Genomic DNA, 23,730 nt, shown 5'->3' on the forward strand with positions numbered 1-23,730 from the left:
GGAGGATCTTGACTCCAGGAGGAGCAGCCTGGCTGTCTAACCTGTGATGCTGGGCGCTGAGGAGATTCAGCACCACTGCAGATGGCCGCCTGCAACCTGGCACTAGGACTGTGTATCCTGCTGCTTCTTCAGGATATCCACACAGCCCCACAGGTAAGGCAGAGTGGCACCAGGATCCTGCATCCCCTCAGGATGCAGAAGCCTGGAGAGGTCTGGGGTCACCATGGGCTGCAGGGATATCCTGCCCATAGGCTGAGTGCTGGGTAGGGGGCATCCACAGAAACGGACTTTGTGCAGTGCAGGGTGGTAAAGCTATAAAGCAAAGCTGTCAGGTGATAAAGCTATAAAGTGAGCAACCAGGAGAGTTTGCCTTCTCTGGGAAATTTGCAGGCAGGAGCAGGGGATATGAGCTATGATCTGCATCTTTTGGTGGCATTGCTAGTGTTACTGCACCTCCAGGCACATCACAGCTAGGGAATGAGGAAAGATTTTATAGAAGTGGGGGACTGTTCTTGTATGTTTGGGTGAGTGGCTTTTATTTTCACCTGGATGGCCAGGTGCTCTGTGAGAGGCACGTTCCTTGCAGAGTTGGGTTCAGAGGGCTTCTGCTCATGCTGCTAATGTGAGTCAGGGCTGGTAAAATGAAAGGTGTAAAGGCAAACAACAGTAAAATACCTTCCCTTTTACAACTGCACATCCCTCTGACACTGACTTCCTCATGAATGGGCTATTACTTCTTCATCAAATTGACTTAAAATAGACATAGCCACTAGTTGCACTCAGCTGATGCTGTAGATGCAAGCTAGCTCCCTGCTGAGATGGTATCACCTCTCATGGGTTTCCTTCCCCCCCGCCACCACGTGCTCCCTCCTGCCTATTGGATCCTGTGACGTCGAGCCCTCAGCTCCTGGCATAAATCCAGGTAATTTCCCTGGCTGACACGCACACACATTAAAAACCAAAAAGGTCAGTCGCAGAGGCTCTTTGCACTGGTAAAGTCAAGTAGGTGAGTGATTGCACACCGTGTGGGACCATGGGCTTGGCCATTTTCCCTTGTAGTGGAAGTATGAGCATAAATTAGCCCAAGGCACCTGTCTGTACATTGTAACTGAATAATATAGCCTATCACTTGGGCTGTCAGGAGATCCTTTTCCAAGAATCTGACTCTGATTAGATCTCTGAAAATAACTAAGTCCTGCATCCTCTTCACAGACATTTGAAAAAGATCCTCCTGGCTCTTTTGGTAAGAGTAGGAGTTTGCCCTTGTGTGTTTAGTTGTAAATTCCCCTCCCACATTGCAAGTTTCCTCTACTTTGCCCTGGTTATCTGTCCTGCCACTGTCTCCTTCCTGAAAAATAGAAGGATCTCTGTTCTGTAAGATTGGAATCTCTGGTTCTTACTCACCTGAGGAATACTTAGGAGGGCATTCAGACAAGCTTGTCCAGTCTGTTGAATGCAAACTGCTTTAGGCGAAAGGCATAGAATTATAGAATTGTTAGGGTTGGAAAGGATCTTAAGATCATCTAGTTCCAACTCCCCTGCCATGGGCAGGGACACCACACACTAAACTATGTCACCCAAGACTCCGTCCAACCTGGCCTTGAACACTGCCAGGGATGGAGCATTCACAACTTCCTTGGGCAACCTGTTCCAGTGCCTCACCACCCTCACCATAAAGAACTTCTTCCTTAAATCTAACCTAAACTTCCCCTGTTTAAGTTTGAACCTTTTCCTATCACTACATTCCGTAACAAAGAGTCCCTCTCCAGCATCCTTGTAGGCTCCCTTCAGATACTGGAAGGCTGCTATGAAGCCTCCAGTGAGCCTGCTCTTCTGCAGGCTGAACAGCCCCAACTTTCTCAGCCTGTCTTCATACGGCAATAGAAAAAAATATGGTATTTTTGCTATTTTATATTGCTTTTGGTGTTATGTTCACAAAATGGGAGGGGCAGAGAGAAAACTTGGTTTTCTGATACTCTCTGTCAACATTCAGACTCACTGCAAAATCACTAGTTGCCTGGAATAAATACGTAGATCTTGCTGGGACAAGCAACTGGCTTTTCACTGTCTTTCTGTACTGCCACTATCATGGCAACACTTGCTTTTACTACTACTGAGGACAAGTGATAGTATTTAATGTGAGCAAGTCACAGTTTATTAATTGTATTTTAAATCATATTCCACCTCACCTGAGCCCAAAGTTTGGGTTTGTTTTAATATTCAGTTAACTTTCATTTGCTAATAATGTCTTTACCATCAAACGGATGAAGCTTAACTACTTGAGTCTTAGGTTATCAGCTTCTTTTGTACTGTTGGAATTTGGATAGAAGCTTGAAAGGTAGTCAACTGTTTTGCTACAGTATTAGTCAGTTCTAGAATAGCCAATGCTGGAAGAAGATTTTGGGTATTTTACCGTAATATTCTTTCTTCCTGACTTACAGCTCATTTATAGCAAGCTGTTTTCTTACTCTGCCTCACCATCACTTTTTCTCTACAAGCTCAAAACACCATAAGTAAATGAGTCAAACCTTGTCCTTACTGAATTGCAGAGTAGCCTGCTGAATTCAGCCCCATCTTTACAATTGCCTTTATTTAAACTGAAATAGCAAACGTGTAGATACAAAGAAAGTGAGAAGAGTTACAAAATCCCATTTTGCAAAATGAATTCTAAAAAGCGAGCACTGCAAAACCCAATGCAAATCTGTTTGCTTTAGTTACTTGGGCCTTGAGCTGCAATGCTTTAAAAAAAGACAAAACGCAGTTGGCCTGATCGGTCAGGAAAAGCACTAAGCCAAGGGATCCCTGGTCAGCCTGTTACAGAGCAGTCCAAGCAGGATATGAATTGTGGCCTTTTCTTTCACAAGATGTATTCCAGCTCCTGCTAAATCAAACCCCCTTATTTGAAGTGCATGCAGGAAAAAATTGGTGAAATTCAGTCTCTGTCTCCCTCCAGTTGAACAGTTCACTGAATCCAATTTAAGAACTTCTTGCATTAGAGCAAAACCAGACACAAAAGACAAGTTTGATACAGATTCATGGCTTGCTCAAATTGGTTCAAAAACTGTGGGCAGGTTGTGTTTGCAGTGATGGGCATTCTGCTACACTGGTGATCGTTTGCCACACCAGCTTACCTTCTTGGTATTTTAGATATCTATCTGTTCCTGTACAGCTGGCATAAAGCAGCATTAACTCTGCATTGTGTCCTCATGCCCAATCCAGATCAAATCAATTCTGATACAGAAGACAAATGCAGAAATAACACCTCTGAGGTTTCCCATTACAGCTGTGTCTGTCAGCAGAGACCTGTCACACAAAGATGAGGCTCTGCTCCTGGCTACACAGTGCTACCAACTTTCTCGCACTGAATTTAGTGCAAGTGACTGTGCAGCCACAGGGTGAGTTGTTTCAGTGCAGTAATCCCCCGAAAAACAACTTCACAAATTCAGAAAGCAGAGTTTTCAGTCAAATGAACTCCTAGAACTGAATCATCTCCTGGAAACACAATTGCTCTGTCTTAAACAATAAAGGAGCTAGAGGGGAAGGAAAATGTGTGTACAGGTAAGAGAGAGAAAGTGGTATTGCACCCTTGGATGGCAAAGAGCCACAGGATTAGCATAGCTGTAACAGACACATATTTCTACTTTGCTAATCCATTCTTAGTACAGACCCATCCATTCAGAGTTCCCTCAGAATTAGAGGGAAGGACGAAGACCTACTGTCCACCACTGATGGATTCCTCCCACCACTCACCAATACTTCTATGATCTTCTTTGAATTTAAAAGCTTTTTAATAATACATATTAAAAATCAGAACTATCAGTACTAATGGACAATATGTCATTGGGATAAAATGTGTATTTCTTCATTGAGAATGAATTATCTTTTGGAGAAGGGAACAGGGAAGTGTACAGTGTCTCCTTCTATTTACTTCGGGCAACACCAGGAAATGGTGCCTTAGGAAGTGAAATGGTGCTAGAATTCTAAATTTCCCTGGAAGAACCTAACTTCTGTTTCTGTGTGTCTTGAGATTCAGACAAAAACGGATAAGGAGGAGGGACAGTCAAAAGATGAAAGAGAAGATGACTTTGAATGTTAGTTAAACAGGATTTTGAGGTTAGTGCCTTTCATTCTGCTCGTTGCAGAGGTGAGGAGAGTTTGTTCTGTAAAGCTTATTGGAGATTTCCTTGATGAAGACAAGCTGTGTGATAGTTGTTGCTGAGCATGGATTATACCACACTTTTTAGTGTTTCCAGGAAGAAGAGGGAATGCAGTAAGTGGTAAGGGGTAAAGATGATGGAGTGAATCTTCTCTCACTGGCTAACTCAGAATTTCTGTAAGCCAGGAGAAATGGCCAACACTAAGTGGAGAATTTCTTAGCACTTTCTTTTTTCTGGGCCTCTACACACAGGCACCATGGAATCAAGAAGGTGAACCCCAACATTCATGGCCGCTGGTTTTTTGTAAGAAAGTGATAGTCTTGGGGTTTTGTAATGCGAGGTTGAAACCTTTTTTGCTTTATCCCTTCCTTTCATTTCAAGAGCTATTTATGAGCAACTAGGACCAGCTAAGTCAAACCCTAACCTTCAGCTTCTGCCTAACAAAGAGTCTTAATCTAAATAAACTGATTCTGCTCTGGAAAAATCAGTTTTGCCAGTGATATTCACACAATCCTGAGCCAAAGTAATCATGGTTTAGTTTTTTTGTTGTCTTTTTTTCTGTGACAGGGTTATATTTCCATTGTCATCCTTGAATGTATTAAAAATGGATTGTCTGATTCAAGTTCATCCTAACAAGTGGGATAATGGTCCAAGGCAGAAGACTTCACTATATTATAGTTAAACCTTCTGTATCTCATTCAGTATTTTATAATGCTTGTTATTTTCCAAGCACTCACAACCAGAAATATATTAGAAAGGCTGAGAATTTTGTTGGCAATGAGGGCAGAAGAGCACAAATGCTTGTCCTTCTGCTGTGTTCTTCTTGAGCCCTCATTTGATGAAGTACTTTTTACATTAAATTTCTCCTTTTCTCCTTGCTGCCCTTGTGATTCCCTCCCTTCTTTTAGGTGATGCTTGTTCTGATTAAGGCTTGACAAGGGGGATATGATCCTTAAAAGCTTCCACTGTTGGCTACTATCATCTCAGTCACAATACACTACATAGCCAGCTCCCACAGTTGCAGCCATTGGCAGCGCAGCTCAAAACAGGTCTGTGCAGCTCAAAACAGTGTCTCTGTGCTGGGGAGATCAGTGCTGCTACTGCTGGTGGGAATTTTGCTCAGAATTTCCCCTCATCTGAACAGGATCATTCTGTGCTGTCACCAGATTCCTTTTGTAGTCACATGCTTTTCCCCTGCCTGTTTTGATTATGAACACCATGGGGTGTCCAGCTGAGCAAACTGCTTACCCACAGTGGAAAGATGCTTTTATGTTTCACTGGAAAAGCCAGAGAGAATGTACAGTGTAAGTTCTGCTGTAAGAGATTGACCTATCCTGGTAGCAGTTGTCTTCCCCTTAGCAATCGAACTGCAAGTGTTGGCAGGATAAGTGTTTACAGCACCATAGGCAACAGTTTAGAAAAGATTTGGTAAAACAAACAAATCTGAAGTTGAGGACCCAGTGGGACTGGAGGGACAGTGTGTCCTGTATGCCCTTATAGAGCCTATCTGGGTTCCGTGGTGCTACCACCACAAAAAAACCTGTAGATTGACATTAGACCCCATTCGGAGCTGGGAATGGAACCACTAACTTCGAACATTAAGCTACAGGGACCTTTTTCTGCCCTCAGCCTTGTGGTGGCCTCACTGTCATGTTGCTGCAGGTTTATAGAGTTGAGCCTGGAGGTCCAAGCTCAGTACTGGACTACTCAGACTACAGGAGTTCACGCAACTCATTTTGATATTACCAGGTGAGGATTAGAGATCCAGATCATGCTCCAGCTGCAGTTTGTAGTAGCCTTACCACTACACAGGAATGAGAAATTGCTATTGAAAATAGACATGTTGGTTCAACAGCTGCAATTTCTGAGAAGTTATGTACATATGTTGCTTCCATAATTCTGTGGAAATCTAAAGACTTTTTTTTTTTTTGGCCAAGGCACTGAAATATTTTTCACTTTCTAACTGTATTGGTTAATCAGCATTAAAATATTTTGTAACTCCAGCAATCAGTTGTCATTCTGTCCAGGAAGAGCAAGACAAATATGCATGAAATTTTTTGCAGTCCCTCCAAATTTGGATGGATTTGCTGGTTGATGTCTAGATTTCTGCTGTTAAAAAGGAGCAGGCAACAGCTGTGGAACAAAAAAGACCTGCAAATATGAAATCTAGAATTCCCCGTGTTTCTTGCTGAATTGTTTCCAGTGATCTCTTCCTGAGCTCATCAAAATGAAAGAGCAAATGACAATATTTTAGTGCAAACTTGCACCCTAGTTGTAGGTGAGATATCAGAGGTGGTATTTGACATGTGGGAAGAGTAGTTACAGGTGGTAAACTGAGATCAAATAGTTTGGGTTGGAAGATACCTTAAAGATCATCCACTTCCAACCCCAATCCTCATCTCCCAAGCCTGTCTTTCCTGAAGAGCCTGTATCCTTCCACTCACATGTTCAGTTGTTGAGTGGGTGAATTACCTCAGTTTAGGCCTTTTGCTACCCACTAATAATGCACATTTTTGTTCCTTTTTCACTTCATGTCTTTGGCTGGTTGTCTTTTTAGTTATTACCCTGATATTCATTACATATAGACAGAAAAATGAAAACTACATTATCCTTGTGTGGCTGACTTTCCTTTACCCTTTTCCTAAAAGTAACCTCATCAAACTTCTGGAGAAAATGAGTTGGCACCATCATCTCATGGAAGACTTGAAACATTCTGAGACTGTGGCCTTTCACTTCTGCTGTTTCTTCAAGTCATATTCTTTGCCTTAAGGTGCCAATTTGTTTCACTCCCCCAAAAACTCATGGAAGTTTCGGTGGGTTCCTAGTGCAAGATTTTTTATTCCAGATGCATAAAAACTTGAAATTTAGTTTACAAAATGCCTTGCATAAGTTAAGAAGCAAGGCCCATATCATTTTTAGTGACACTGGCCTTCCCATGCATAAGCAAAGCTTCCCCAGTATTGCTTAGGTAGTTTATAGTGAGGTTTTAAGCCTGAAGTGCTAGAGGTATAGGGACTTGGTTTGTACTCAGGGCCTTACCTCCAAGTGTGCTGTCTACAAAGAGCCAACCTTTCTGCTTAGTTTAAGAGCAGAACTTTGCATCATTGCATTGCTGTTGCAGGTCACATTAGGAATCCAACATCTTTATGATTTAGGGGCGGGGGGGAAATGACAAGAATAGGGAGATGATAACTGATACTGAGCATTGATATGTACATTATTTGTAATTGAAAAGCTCTATAGGAAGTTTCATACTCATGAAACACCTCTACTGAACAGATGGCAGCTCTTAAAGACATTTTGCAGACATTATGCAAAGACATGTCTAATCCATAACACATTATGGGTTAGAAGTAGTGGGGTCTTCAGAAAGTGGTTTCTCAGCCATAGGAATCATGTCGTGATTTGTTAAAATGACTTCTTTTTACAGCAGAGCACCTTGGGCTTGGCTCAGTAAACAGTAAAGGTGGCTACAATGTTGGGCTTGAACTGGATACTTGAAGGAAGCATTTGTTGTGAAGCTATGGATGTCATGTATTATGTAGCTGGCTGTAGTATATAGCAGCCCTCTTGTGGAAAGGGAAAGAAAAAAAAAGGTTGAGTACTCTTTTGGATGTGTATTTTCATAATTTGTGTATTATGTATGCACGGTTCATGCAGTAATTTATTACAGCACTAGAATTAGGTCAAATTCATAATCAGAATCTGCATTGATGTAACTAAGAGCAGAATCTAATCCTAAAATCCTGATTTCAGTGTTTTAGACAAGGTTATCTCTTTAAAAAGTAGCCCTTCCCTCCTACTTTTTACACTATTCTTTTAAAGCTCAAAAGAGACAAATATGAGCTCTAAGTTTATGTGCTGCATAAATCATTCAAGAATATTGTTCCCACCCTGATTTAAAATTCAACATCATTCACAGCCAGTTGGTTGCCCAGGAGAACCAGGAAGAGAAGATCAGGGTTTTGTGGTGATTTCCCATAGCTCTTACAGAGAAGCTAATCCAGGATGACTTAGCTACAGCCAGGATGCTGTTGATTCTTGAGTTTTCTTTATAAAACTATTTACTTCACTTCACATCATTGAATTCACTCCTGAATGAGCCTTTGTCTAGTGACTGATTTCACTGTGTCATTTCCTGTTACTCAATTTAGTCTCAGAGTGGCTGGCTAACCAGGGTACTCCTCCACGCAGATGCAAGGAGATTCCACTTCCTTTTCCTACAGCCCAAGGCTTTCTCTTCAGAAAAGAAAAACACAGGGTGCACATTTGTAAACTTGAGTCAGGCTGAGCAAGCAAAGATCTGCTACTTCCTCTATAGAGTAAGCTAGAAAAAATACTTTGTAGAGAGGCTCTGTGACCCAGTGGTTACTGCAGAAATGTCAGGCAGGATTTCTCAGTTCTATTGTAGAATTGCAGTCTGGTTTGGGTTAGAAGGAACCTTAAAGCTCATCCAGTTCCAACCCCCTGCCACAGTGCTGGTCCCAATACAAATTTGGAGCTTGATAAAATTTAATGGGGTTTGTATGTTTCTATTTCTTGTCCTTATGTTAATTTTGTCCTTGACTAAAAGTTCCTGATTTCTGATGTAACCTGGGGCAAGTAAAATAACTTTTGTGTTTTATGGCCCTGTCATGAAAAGACCAGTGTATTAAACAGGAGAACACGGCTGTGAAATTAGTGAGGTAGTGAGATTCTGCACTGCATACAAAGGCAGCAGGAGACAGTAGGTATTATTTCAAAGGCCAATCAGAAACTCATCTACAGAAACTGAGATGTAGGTTTTTCTGAAATATTTAACTGCTCTACCAGTATCGTGTGGGAAAATCTCTGGGGAATCTGCTGGTTGAGTCTTTATAAAAAAGTGCCGTTTACACCTTCTAGCAAATACTGAAAATTCAGATAACATTTCTAGGGGATTATTAAGGGACATGCCAAATTAAAAAATCAGATTTTCTTATCAGTAAACTTGTAGCACTGTAATTTCCCAGAGCATGTAGTGGCCCTGCCATAGGAAAATGAGGGTGGTGAGATGCTGGCACAGGGTGCCCAGAGAAGCTGTGGCTGCCTCATCCCTGGCAGTGTTAAAGGCCAGACTGGACGGGGCTTGGAGCAACCTGCTCTAGTGGAAGGTGACCCTGCCCATGGCAGGGGGTTGGAACTGTATGAGCTTTAAGGTCCCTTCCAACACAAACCAGTCTGGGATTCTACGATTCCATGATTCCATTCCTACATTTAAATTACTTTCAGACAAAAGAGTCTGCTGAGTGAAGTTGCATATTGAATTATTGTTAAATACGCAGAATATTGCAATCTTTGCTTAAGCATATGGGCAACAGTAATTTAGTTTCTTTCGGGATACTTGAACTTTCAGAAAGCTGTAGGCTTTTCCTTACTGCCTGCAGCTACCATAAATTGAGACAGATACTGGGATCTGCTCTAATACAGAACTGATGGTTTTCTAATTGTGTCTTTTGTTTCTTTCAATTTCTAGACATCATTAACCCCATCTCATACTTGTGATACACTTCAGAATTGGTTCTATGATGAAACTTCAAGAAGCTGCTGTTACCAGTGTCCCTCAGGTCAGTATGTTTACAATTCAGTCAAATTAACATGGAGCCTCTCTCAGAGAGATAGTAGGAACTATGTGTATCTGCAGAGTTACATTTTGTCCTTGAAGCTAAGTGCAATTCTATGAACCACTATCTAGTGTGGATACAGATGTGAATTTGTTCTTCACTGCCCTGCTCCTGTTCAGGCTGCAAATTGCAAGCAAGATAATTTGCTAGAATTTTTTGTGGATATTATTCATTGACTTGACACTCTGAAGTAGCTAGAAGTAAGCAGGTCTAAGCATTCATTTCAGCTTGCCTCAGCATATGAAATAGCATAGTGAAATTAGGCTAAATAGCTTTCTGATCAGAGACAAAAAAAAACCCCACAACATCAAGGTGTGGAAAATCTGTCATTATCTTCATAGTCAAAACAGTTGAGAAAATGTCTCACATGAGAAAGGGAACAGCCCCTTGTGAGGGGACACAGCAAGCTTTGCCGGAAGCTGGTTGTGACTCAGAGACGCACATGGTCAGAAGCAGGAAACACCTTGGTGAGACTAGAGTTCTGGAAATGTCTGAAACAATCCCTATTAGCCTAAAAATCCCCTCAGTGGGTGGGGCATTTCAAGGTACTTCACCATCATCAATCTCTTCTTATAGAAATGTTTTTCTTTTTCTTTTTCTTTTTTTTGAGAGGAAAGTTTTGACATTCATTTGTGCACTAATGGTAAAGAGGGCATTAGCTCTCAGTTGCTAGCATTTGCATGCAATTACATCGGGGTTCCCACTGGGACATCTTGTGCTGCTGGCCACATCACTAGATTCATTCAGAAACAGTAAAAGTAAATAAGACAAGGGATGGAGAAACTGATGCTGTAAAAGAGCCACTCCCAAGAAAAGCTTTTTTCTCCTTCAAAACCATATTTTGCACAAGCTCCCATAATGACAGATGTCATAGTGAGGTCTTGTGAAAAGCAGAGATCTGATTTATATCTGGCTGTAACAAACCACCAGTCTCAATCACTTCACCTCTGCTTATTCTTGCAACTCATTTTGTTGCCACATCCTCATGCCAGTCTTGGACATCTCTCCCCATCCTCTAGGGCCTCATTCACAACAGAAACTCACAAGAATCCTTTTTCATTTTAATCTTCTACTATTCCTTCAAGCGATATCCTGTTCATATCTGCTACTTACTGCTCACTGCAAAGAAAGAGAAGCTTTTCTAAAATTCCATTTAATCAAAGTGGAGCATCTTGAACTCTGGACGCAGCCTGCCTTTACTTTCCTTGGTCTTCCAGCTCACAGATGTACAGCCTTCAGTCTGAGCACACTGGCCCACATGCAAGCCATCCTCTGTTTCAAAGTTAATTTCAAGATAAACTTCAAACCAAACCTCAAAAGATCATACTAATCAATTTCCACAGCTGCCACATCTCTTCCATGTACTTAATTCTTGTGCAGGTAAAATGATACTTCATGCCTGGGATACCAGAAGAAATAGACAGGATTTCCTTCTGTCATTGCAGAACAAAGTATTTCCCTCCTGTCAAGGGGAGTAACGGAGACTTTCATGGGAAATAATGGTATATGCTGGAACAGCTCATATTATGCAGAAGTTGGCATTCCACTTCACTTCTGTTTATGATTTTTTAACCTTTTTTTTTTGGTTGGGTTTTTTGGTGGGGGTTTTTTTGGAGGGGTTTAGACTCCAAATCAGATATCCAGCTCCATGAGATAGTGCTGCAGTCAACACTCAAGATAGTTTCCCACCCACAGTTAACAGCAAATCCTCAGGAGTGAGTGAATGCACGTACTCATAAAAGAAAAACACTTCAAACACTTATTTCATCTACTTACTTTCAGGACATTTTTCTGTACAGGTGATTGCAGCTGGTGACTTTTATGTGGTTGTTGAGCTGTGAACACAGTCCATGGAGATCAGAACCAGGAGACACTGTTAGGCAAGCTTCAGAGCTATTGCACCTGGGGCACACATCCCCCAAGGGAGGGACCCATGTGTACAGGAAATCTCAAATAACTGAAGTTAAAGCTTTTGGGTCATTGGGGAAGGAAGGGGGAAATGACACACATGTGCAGGTACACGTGTGCAGCTTGAGTGCTGAGATTCCGCAATCAGCTGTCACCTTGAAAAGAACAGTCTCAGACAAGTAGTTTTGAGGAGGTGTGAGTGATGTGGTTCAGGCTTGTCTGGTGGTATTTAGTGGGCCAAATATAGCACAGCTGTTTTTACCTGCACTCCCACATCATGCTTGCCAAAATGCATAGCGAGTTATTTCCCTGCTAGGTTCCCCCTCCCTCTGGTTAACTCTATGATTGATTGCTGCAGGCTGGATGCTGAAACTCGGTGTCATTTCTCTCCTGTTTCCCACCTGTGAAACATTCAACTCTTCCTATCTTTATGTTGTTACTTTAGCTGTTCCTTTTGCTTTGTAACTGCTGCTGTTTCTTATCCTCTGTTATTTCTACCTCCTGGCAAGACCACAAAGTCACAGCTTACCGCTATGCCTTCTAATTTCTTTGGTACTATGGCCAGTGGTAGAATACCTCATCTGTTGCTTCAGGAGCTGAAACATTAGGAATGCTTCTGTCCCACCCTTTCCCATACTCCTAGCTGGTTATTGTGCCTAGCTTGCCAGATGGATGCTTTTAAAAGCTATTCACTAGAAAATGATTACCCAATATAAGCACAGAGTCATAGAATAGCTTAAGTTTGGCAAAGACCTCCAGAGGTCATCTAATTCAGCCAGCAGCCCAACCTCCTGTGTGCTGCATGTACACAGAAGGCCTAGGAGGTCCTGGGCACTGTGCATGCAGTGAGCAGTGGGTCCAGGGCAGTTGGATATGTTCAGCAGAGATACACCAGCATCAGAAAGACATACGTGTTATTTGATTTGTTTAAGGAAAACACTTGGAAAATTAAACCATCTCACAACTGTCGAGGCAATTGTAAAACTAGAAGGACTGCTTAGAAAGCAACCTACTGCAAACCTGCTAGGGAGATATAGGGCATGGTTCAGGGAGCACCATCTTGTAATTTTCCATTCTGAACATGGGAGGTGGGGTTATCCCTGTTTGAATCCACATGCACCTAGGTGATTCTGGCAACTTTTGAAGGGAAAGTGATGCTTTAGGTAGCAAAATATCAGGACTGGGTTGCTCTAGTCAAGAGGAAAACATGGAAAACAATTGCCTGTGAACTTAGTAATGGCAGGTCAATATTGCCCTCACCACAGCTTTGTCATGTGCCCGTCCTGCAGCAATCACACTGACTGCGATAACACCATGCGCAGTGTTGCTGTAACAGGACAGCTGTGATCCCTTCACACTTGAATGGGAAAGGCAAAGCCCTGCTAGAGAAACCAAATGACACATACAAAGAGAGGACTGTGGTAGTGTGTCTAACAGGTGAATGAGTATACAAGAACACTGCAGGATGGTTGTCTCCTGGTATTCTGAACTGGTATCCTGTATATTTTCATTTTATTTTCTGTCTCCAGGCTATGTTAAGAAGAAAGCATGTCCTAGGGACCCAGGTGAAGACTGCATAAGGTGTGGACCTGAACAATATGTGAATGAAGCATTCCAAAAGCCAAGATGTGATGCTTGTGTATCATGCACAAAAGGTTTGCTTTCCCTCACACATACCTAACAGTTATATTTTCTATACATATTTTATTTACACTTTATTTATATTTTATTCATTCAGAATTTCCAGCAGCAAAATTATCCATCCTTGGTTACTGGTCTAGACAGCAGAATGCTACCTGGCACATAATCAAGGTTGCTTCCTGTGTGACCTGGGTCTACCTAAAAATTCTCTCATCCAGTCCTATCCAAGCCTGGTTTCTGCTTTCTGTCTTATATTACAAGCCATTATCTACAGATTTTTCCAATTCATGACTTAAGTTGTCATTGTGAAGAGTGCCAGCAGCCTGTTCTGATTCCTGAGCCGTTGAACTGATGTTGCTCAGCTTTGGCCCCTGCTTTGCGTTTTCCTTGCAGGGTGATTCTTTGTTACCACATCTGGTTCTTCCCCACAGAGTCTGACCTTGTGGAGAAAGAGCCCTGCTCCTTCAATTCTAGCCGTGTGTGTGAGTGCCGACCAGGCCTGTTCTGCCAGACCCCTGTTCTGAACACCTGCATACGATGCCAGCAGCACACTGTCTGCAAACCTGGTTTTGGAGTCAAAGTCAGAGGTAGGAATTCCTGTGGTCCAGCTTACCTTTGCTGAGCTTGGCCATAGGCCTGGACCTGATGCATTTTGGTTGGTCAGTCCTCAGTCATGACTTTTATTCAGGCACCTCGACAAATGATGTTACTTGTGAAGAGTGCCTTTCCGGGACCTTCTCTGATCAAAATTCCAGCACTGACATCTGCAAGCCCCACACAAAGTAAGTCCATAGATCTTTAACGTGACTAAGTTAGTTCATAAAGGACAAAAAGGGACACTCGTTGCTTCTGCTGCAAAGTAGACCAATTCCTCTTAGAGGCAATGGGATAACTTTGGGCCTGTGTGCAGTGCTTAGAAGGCCTCTTTATACCTGTCACACGTATATGTGACATGGAAGATACTCTTGCCTTGTACCATGGCAGTTTCCTTAGCACTGATACACTGTTCTCTTTCGTTCCCTAGCTGTGCCAAATTAAACAAAGTCGTGTTAAGCAAAGGAAATGCAACACATGACCAGGTTTGCCTGGACCAATTGCCCACCTACCTTACCCCAAACAGTTTGTCCATGAGGTTCAACAATGAAACAAATAACTCTGACCTAAGGAGGTTTGAAGAGAACCTGGTGACCGTCACTGGCATCCTTGTAAGTGCCACAATGCCTGAAAACCCCAGTACAACTGCTGAGGAGAAAGCTTGGGCTGGCACCTTTCCCACCTCAGTCAAGGGGGACACAACAATGGAAGGTAACAAAGATAAAGCATTCACTCTGTCTAGCGTGTTTTGTTTGGATATATCTTTGGTAAAGGCAATTTTTATGTGGGAGCTTCCTGCAAATCCCCTACAACTTGTGAAATTATGTCCATGCGTCTATGTCCATGGGTCTATGTCCAAACATACAGATCTACTAATAGTTCCCACTCTGGCTTTTCTTAGCCTTTCCTGTACTCCCTTTCCCTTTCTGCACTACAGGTCTAGTTCTCTGGGGAGTGGTTCTCTCTGTGATTGTGCTACTTGTGGGCATGCTGTCATTTTGGAAATTGAAAGTTTGCAAGAAGCAGATCTTCATCCTCAAAGGAAAGCGTGAGTTTTTAAAGCTGTTTCCTGTTTGATCTCCAAGTATGTGCCAACTGGGAACTCAAATATCCCAAAATGTTAGGTAAGGGAATGCTCACTACAGCCTGGTGAAGGTGGGCCAGATACGGTTTCTAGGCAAACCGTTGATGCAGCATGTTGGAGAACGTGAGAGAAAGATGGAAGCAGCTGAGAATTTATGGAGGAAGATACTGCAAGCCAGGTGGGGAAAGGGTAACCAATGGTTTCTTCTCTCAGCGCAGACTCTAATATTAAATGATACCTGAAGTGTTTTGTGAGCATTTGTTGGTTCTGGGGATGAGGTTGAACTTTGGGCATGAGAGGAAGAGTGATTTTTACTGATACTGATTTTCTGCAGCTTTGCCTAAACTTACACATGGGGTGTGCTTGCAGAACCACATTCCCTCTTTTATAGAGAAGAGGATGTGCGTGTTGTAGGTTGGTTGTAGACCTGCGGGTGTGGTAAAGCTGTTAGAGCCTGTACACTCCATGATGAGTTTTACTAATGAATGGTTTCTTTTGACCAGCACATCTGCATTCCATCCGTTCATGCAAATCCAGGCTCAAATCTCAAGGTGACTGATGGACCAGGAACTGTAATCCTTATGTCTAAAGAATAAGTGGATAGTTTTAATATGGAACTTTATTTTATGGATTTTTTTATTTAACACGTGGAACTTTTCCATGTCAAGTGTATGTCTCTGCTGACATGCAAAATGCCAGTCCAGTTGTGTGTTCAGCGCAGGCAGGTGATGCTCTGGCAAGTCACTAGGTGGCACTTTTTTCCCACTGAACGATGTGTCAGTGCAGGGAGGCTTTACTGGAAAAACGCCCCATTAACGTCTGGGCACTCAAATGTCTTCCAAAAAGAGTGGGTGTTGGCCATAGCAACCTCTACAGCTCCCCTGTAGCGTACACATTTTGCCCAATTAACTAATTCCTATCTCAGTATTTCCATTTCCACTGACCTATTCTCTTCTGTTGTGGTAGATTCTCCTAATTACCATACAGTAAAGCTTTATACACCCATTTATTCGGGAATAAAATTTAAAACCTCTTGTGTGCAGCTTAATTTTCTCATAATGGAAATTTTGGTTTTTCACTTTCTTTACATAATAGAAACTGTTGCCGTGCAGCGTTATAGATGCCTTGAAAATAAAGGTGGCTGCATGTCAGGGTGAAATTAGATAATAAGCCTGAGCCCATCTAGTTGCATGGTGCTACAGAAGGATGCTGTACACTCCTTTCTTCTCATTTCTCGTCTTTCCCCAGTGTTACTTTCCTCAGTCCTTGCATAAAATCCTATCATCCCCTTAATCCTTAACATTCACCTTGACCACACGATGAACTGCTCCAACTTGTTCCTCCAGTAAAAGTTAACATTTTTTTTATTTAAAAAAAAAAAAAAGCCTGTCTTCTGCTTCTCTAGAGAGTTTAATCAGTTCATCATTTCACATTTCATTAGATGAATACCAGTTGTGGTGTGCGGAGAATGATAGGGATGGCCACAGAGGGTTTTGGGGAGAGCAGGACCTCAGAGTCTTGGCAGCAATATGCTGCTGGTTCACCTCAGCAGTGTCATGTAAGTGTGCCCTGAGTGGTAATGAGATCCTAATGCAGGTGGGTTGGGCAGCAGAGTGGTTTAGGACATGGCTGGGTGACCTTTCAGAGCAACTATTCACATTCTTGTGACTGCTGTGAATTTTCTCCTGATAATTTTTCCTGTTTCCATTGCAGGTCATGATCTAACGAACAAATGTACAGTAAGTGTGAACAACATTGCAAACCAGATCCCTTTCCATTCCAATGTAAATAATGATATTTTTAAATGTCCAGTTAAAAAGTGATGGCCTTTTTGTTTGGACTATCCTCAACAAAGCATGATCCTCTAGGTGCAGCGATGAGATGTGCTAGGGCTTGCTACTTTCATGTCTTGGCCTATGTTTAATGTGGTGTTATATAATGTGATGCCTCAAGTCTTGCTTGTGAGGGGACTATTTGGTTTGGTCTTACACCATTAATGTTGCATTCTGTGGGGCAAATCCAAAATCCTAGGATGAACATGCTTTTTCCACCTCTTGGGACAACTTTGTCTGTCAGCCCCATTTTATCTTACTCCAGTCATACAAGTGGGATTTGATCTTCTTTTGTCTCCCCTCATGTCACCTTCCCTCTTTGTAGGATTTGGCATGACTGTAGTGAGGGCACACAGTGGGTATTGTTTGTCTGGAAGACTTTCCATCAGGACCAGCTTCTGGCTTAACAGTATGGTTTGCAGATGAACAAGACAAACCTCAGTCAATATGGTAACAACAGAAAGCAGTTCCTCAGCTGCTGAAATCATCACAGCTCTGATTCCTCCACTTTCAGTGAAATTACAGCAACTTTCACCCTCTGAGTCTTCTCAGTTTTTACGCTTGTTGTCTCTGAATGTCCATATCTGCTAAAACACTTTTCAGACTGTTCCTTTTTTTGTTTTTATATCGGTTTGCTTTTAAAAGTTGTGCATCTGCACACATAAAAACCACTACTTATTCTAAAATGATCTGCAATCAGATATCATAATTTCACTGTGTCATTGCTAATTCCTGAATTGTGGGGAGCTTCCACTCTTGCTTTCATAGTGAGTCAGACATGAGCAAGAGTTTTAAATTGCACATTTAAAAATCTTCCTTGTGGAAACAGAAACAGAGCTAGGAACTACCAGAAATTTGTGATGCAGGACCTTCAACCTCTCTCAGATTCTGGCTCCTCTTTTAAAGGACTATTTGTAGTTAATTCTTCACCTAATAGCTAGTCTGAGCTTGTTTCTCCCACCTGAGGTCCTGCTAAGGCAATTCCATTTTGAAGTTCAACCAGTTCAACCTCTGGCTTGTTTTGTTCTCCCATAGGAGTGTAGCAGGTCTTTGCAAAATTTAAGAGGAAGTTATATATTTTCACATATATTCCATATATGTTCAGTTTTGACTGTTAGACTCTCTCACCATATGACTACACATCTGTACAGGTTTGCCCTCTGATGCTTATCTCACAACTAAATATGAAAATCCCTTAAAATTCTTACCTCCAGCATCTAACATACTGATGTTATAGTCTTTGCTGAAAAGTGCTGCTGAGCTTCAGCCCCCCAGAATGAAGCTGCTACTATATTACAGGATAGCAGACTGCAGCAGAGCATACAGTGGAAGACTTGTGGCAAAAAGTCAAAGTAGCAAATAGGTGAATTTACGAAGGTTTGTGGGCATCTAAATTGCAGACAAGGTAGTGAAATTTACCAAAGCATCCAAGCAGGGCCAGGAAACTGGATTTCAGTGGAAGTGAGGTACATTCTTGCAAATGTCATCAATTTAGTTTAGAAACACTATTTTTAAATATGGCCTTAAGTGATGCAGAAACTGAAGTTCCTAAATCAATTTTTACTCCTGTGACAGTGGTGCTATGAAGTACATCAGGTTATTCTGACTCCCACAGAAGGATTCTGTAGACCTACTGCAATCTTCCAAGTCTTGTTTTTACATTCACCTCACTTCTACTGTCTTACATCAGCAGATCATACTGGCTACTGACAGTGGTCCAGAAGAGAAGGAATTAATTGACAGAACTCTCCCTTTGGAAACCAACAATAATTTGGTCTCCAGGACAGAAAATGCACATAGTCCTCCTCTGAGTCTGACTGATGTGACACTGAGCAGTGGAAATGCCCCAGATTGCCCCATTGATTCTCAAGTGAGAGACCACACAAATAATCGAATTGGTGAGTTTTGCTTTTATTTTTTAACTCTTGCCTTTTCAATTTTTCAACCATGGGCACATCATGTCATTCTGAGATTGTTGGTAAACTGCAAAGTTTCCCAAGCTTCTAAGAAAGATTGGGGCTGAATCTCCAGAACCTTTGACACACAAATTCTGGTACATCTATTAATTTTGAGTATTTTCTTATTTTCACATTTTTACTGTGCCTTACTCACTTATGAATCCACCAGAAAAATGCTCTTCTTCCTCTTTTTCATTCCAGAAGATGTAAATTTGCAGAAGAAATTTGAAATCTGAAATATGTCAGCTGGAAAATCATGCTGTAATACTTAGTGAGAGTTGTACTTCACATGTCTCAAGATATCATTTTCTTTTCTTGATTTCACAGTAACAGCTTGAGATGTGTCTCACATATGTTCCTGTAAAGTCTTTGACCATTGCACAGTGTAGTAGATAAAGTCAGGCAAGGAGGCTTAGTCACAGGGGAAGAATTATTACCTAAGGCACAGCCTACATGAGACATTCTGGCAATGTTTCCAAAGCCAATTTTGAGGTTATTTAAAGGGGCTTTTTTGAATATTGCTAGAGCTGACTTTTCCTTACTAAATGCTCTGATTTTTCTGAGAGTGGTCAACTTGGGATGAATGTGATTATTTGACTTACTATACCCAGAAATAGTCAAGTGGTTGTGAACAATAACCACAGCGTCTGATCTGCAGCATCCTTCTGAGTAAAATGTAGTGGTCCAAGCCATAGCAAAGGTCTTATTTACCTTTTGTAAAGGGTCAACAAGTTGGACACAAGGTTCAAGTCTATCCCAGAAAATTTTGTAGTTGATTCTCCACTGGAAAGAAACTAGTTTCTTTGCTGGTCCTGAGACCCCCAATAATTACCCAGAATTTCTGCACAGTCCTGATCCCTGCCCAAAAGCTGCTTTTAATGCAGATATTGTTGCTTCTCAAAACAGCAGGAGCATAAATCTTGGATTGTCTGTACCTATCTTCCCCAGATCCCAATTAATTGCTTCTTCTCTCGTGAATATCTTACTACCTTTTCTAATCTGTTTTTCTCCTGTAGTCCTTGCTATAGCACAGTGGCTTCATCACACAGGAGGTAGGTCTGCTGGATCTAAAATGCCCGGAGCCCCATTGCCAGTGCTCCAAAACCAGACAGTGTAGTATAAAATGTTCAGGCCTTCTTTTATCACTTAGTATGTTCAGTGCTTCGATTTCAAACTTAAAAGCACCTTATAAATTAACAACAAAGTAGACAACTTACAACGTGCAAATCCCAAAAGCTTTAGTGGGTTAGTGAATTCTGTGTTTTCACAGTGATGGGCTTGATCTGCAGGCTTCTGATTAAAAAAAGAATGGGGGGGGGAAATTAAAACTGAGAACTAAATATAAGTTTGCATGAAATGGAACCATCTCTAGGGTCAGCAGTGATTGTTAACTACGCTCAGCACTGTTTTTTTCCTTCCTCAGAAAAAATATACATCATGAAGGCTGACACTGTTATTGTGGGGTCCATTTCAGAAGTGCCTAGTGGCAAGAACTGTACTGCTAGAGAATGTGAAAGTAATGTTGATGCCGAGGAAAACATGGAAGAGGAACTAGCAATGCACTATCCAGAGCAGGAAACAGAGTCTTTTCCATGGAATGACGTAATGGTTCCTGTGGAAGAGGAGGGAAAGGAATTTCATCACCCCACCACTGCCACTGAAAAGTGATAATCCACCGAGAATATATGTGAAGTTACAGAAACATCCAGTGTGACGCTAAGCCTGAATCTAGAAGGGAGGTAAACACAGAGTGCCTTAGGTTATCTGAAAACCAATATAACACACTGCAATACGTTCAAATGAGGAATGCTAGAACCTACTTCATCAAACAAATGAAAGGATCATCCAAGCTGTTGGTCTTCATAGCCGACACCAAGTATTTCTCTTTCCCTCTCTCCCAGTATCACGCTGGAAACAAATATGGATCAAAGCTACAAAATTCAGAAGACATCTGGATGCCAACTTACGTTTCACAGCTTGTTTTCTCTGCATGAAGGAATGGATTGAAATCTATATCTGATTACTTCTATTAGCTACGGAAATTCTAGCCAGAATTCTGAGTTGATGCGTTTCATGTGTTGTTTCTATTCCAGTATGACCAGTACTTTCAATTTTCGCCTAAATTTTGCCACATCTGGTATTTTTCTTAAGGTCTCAACTCTTGACTGAAAGTAATAACAATTTCAGTTTTCCCTAACACAAACAGAACTCTTTAAGTTTTTGGATTTCATGTTTCTTGAGGAAATAGGATCAAAAGATGCCACACAGGCCTAGAAAACAGATGGCAAATAAAACTTGAGGCCACTCTTTCTAGGTTTTGGGTTCTGATTCATGTCTTTTGACTACTCCAGATCATCAGTAAGTGTTCAAAATGGCCTCTTCTGATGGACGCCAAACTGGCTGAACATTTGGAGGTTGGATGCACTGTGGGGTTACCCCAGTGTGGAGGCTATAAAAAGGGAAATGAAGAAAATAAACTATTTTTCTATGAAAAGGAAGGACTGAAAACCAGGCACGGCAGTAATTTCCTATAACACTGTTAATATCTCTTGTTTTAGAATTGCTCATTAATCATCAGGGTGACACTGATTGGCATATCTAACGTTTAAATTTTTTTAAACATCTTTTTAGATCTGTTTTGTGGTCAACTGGCTTGTGTTATGCTATTTCTCAATCTTTCACACTGTTTGATAACTGTAAATGTAACAGTGCTGACTGTGTTTTTGCACAGAACAATGGAAAATGAACAATATGACAAAATGTGCCTTAATAGTAAAAAAAAAGAACCACAAAAACAATTACTTGCTTTGTAGTTTTACCCTGGCCAGAGTACTGTGGTAACAGCTGTGCAACTGCACATCTTATGTCTTAGAACACACAAAAGGAACCTTGAGAGCATAAAACCCACCTTCTTGGGGCAGATTGGTAGTAGGAGCCAAACATTTTATCCCTGACAGTCATGGTAAGAGATGTTATTTAGGAAGAGCACATAAGCCTGGTTAATATCTGCTGTTCATATTCCTGAGTTCCACAGCATCAGTTGTAATTGGATTAAGGATGTTGAAGAGTTTGTCCTAGCCTTTAGCATTCACTCATACTGCCATTAATTTTTCTTCTCTCTTTTGAATTTCCTGGTACAATCTGCCTCCATAAGCAGATTATGTTGCCATACGGAGGCAGATTATGCCTCCATAAGCAGGTATGTTGCCATACCTGTGGCAACAGACTACAGACTACTTCTTTACCATGCACTGGGTAAAGAAGTACTTTTACCACTTTTAAACCAATGTCTTGCTTAGGTCAGTGAGTGCCACTACTTTTTGTATTGCAGAATTTCGTGCAATACTTAGTTGCTTTTATAAATCTTGATTGTATCCTCCTCAGCCTCCAAGCTGAGTTCCCACCTTTTTATATTTCTCAGCTAAGTTGGATGTTCCACTGCCTTGGTCATTTTAGCTGACCTCTTCCACATCTTCCCTAATGTCACTACATTCTTCTGGACACTTGGAGGCCAGAACCATGCACTGTACTGAAGAGGGGCAGACCAAGGTTTTACATAGTGCCAAACTGTTCTGTTATTGGCGCCTCTCTGGATGATGCCCACCATTTTGTTTGCCTTTTCTTTTGGCTACCCCTGCACACTAAGCAGATGATCTCAGAGAACTGTCAAGCATGACTAAAGGATGGCTCCTCTAAGTGGTAGCTGCTAGACATGAATGCACCATGTATGCCTGGGTTACATGACTTTTCCCTAGATGTATTGCCCTGTGTTTATGTAGAAACTGATTTGCCACCTTTTTATGAGCTCTTTCTGTCTTTGTTTCCCTTGTTATGTAACTCCCTGGAGAAGTTTAGTATTGCCTTCTCTGCGTAGGTGCTTTTTTCTCCAGACCGTTGATGAAGATATTGAATAGAACCGGCCCCACCAATCGCCCCTGCAAACTGTTTTCTACCCTGAAAAATGAACATTATGCTGTGCTCTTTCTTTCCTACCTTTTCAACAACCATAACTTCTGTATCCTGTTACCTTTTAGTAAATCCATAAACTGATCTTTCCTCCAATCCTGTGAGAGCTTTGGTTTTCCACAACTTTAGGTGTGGAACCTCATCAAAGGCTTTTTGAAAACCCATGTAGTAGGTCCATTGGGTCTTGTGTATCCAGTAACCCTTACACTATAAGGCAAGGTATGTTATTAAGATTTTCCGACTGAAGAAGTAAATCCAGAGAAATTCCTACTTTTCTGGAACCACAGCCCCAGAGATGTGGTGGGAGAATCTCAGCATTATGGGACCTAGCCATCTGACTGACTTCCATCAGCGGATAATCTACCTATAGTACATTTGAACACGGTGTAATTTCAAGTGTTGTTAATTCCAGTCTTTACTTCTTGAATTTCACTCTTCTCTGCAAGTCTACGACATAAAATAATTTCTAAAAATAACTATTACCACTGTATATTTTAGTTTGTGTCCCAAGTCTTGTCCAAGAGGCAGTAACTGAATCCTTTCTATGTACTTCTGTGTTTGTACCTACTTGGTTTCTTTCAGAAGATAAGTTGCTCCTAATGCTCAGATTAAAATGTCTTTTGGCTATCAGTATTGCCATGTCGGTGGCAGTTACATGGGGTGAAGAAAGAAACAGAATTCACATTTTTTGGTTTAAGTGCTTGTTGTGCAACAGAAGGCCAAGTCACCGAGTTGTGTCATAAAACAGCAATGCAAGGAAGAAGAACGAACTGTGTGGGACAAATACTAGACCTCTTCCCTCACTTCCAGTCAGGATTGTTCATTGTTTTCCAGTCATACACTTTATTCTAGAAAAACACAGGCACTTCTATTTCATTTCAGACAACAACAATTTGTGTATTCACAAATTGTGAATGACCCTGTTCACCTGGCCATGATGGTTAGAGG

At 41.5% G+C, this 23,730-nt stretch overlaps 1 protein-coding gene across 1 annotated transcript; it reads left to right on the forward strand.

The window, feature by feature from the left end:
- Positions 1–81: 81 nt before the first annotated feature.
- LOC115617398 (tumor necrosis factor receptor superfamily member 8-like) lies at positions 82–20,770 on the forward strand. Its single transcript, XM_030507830.1, has 11 exons — positions 82–153; positions 9,652–9,742; positions 13,237–13,362; positions 13,780–13,935; positions 14,037–14,130; positions 14,373–14,653; positions 14,880–14,990; positions 15,530–15,577; positions 16,740–16,765; positions 18,552–18,756; positions 20,240–20,770. The coding sequence occupies exons 1-11, from the start codon at positions 82–84 to the stop codon at positions 20,482–20,484; spliced, it is 1,455 nt and encodes a 484-aa protein (XP_030363690.1). The 3' UTR covers positions 20,485–20,770.
- Positions 20,771–23,730: the final 2,960 nt, after the last annotated feature.

The sequence above is a fragment of the Strigops habroptila genome, chromosome 16 (genome assembly GCF_004027225.2).
Source record: "Strigops habroptila isolate Jane chromosome 16, bStrHab1.2.pri, whole genome shotgun sequence".
In the NCBI taxonomy this organism is placed as follows: domain Eukaryota; kingdom Metazoa; phylum Chordata; class Aves; order Psittaciformes; family Psittacidae; genus Strigops; species Strigops habroptila.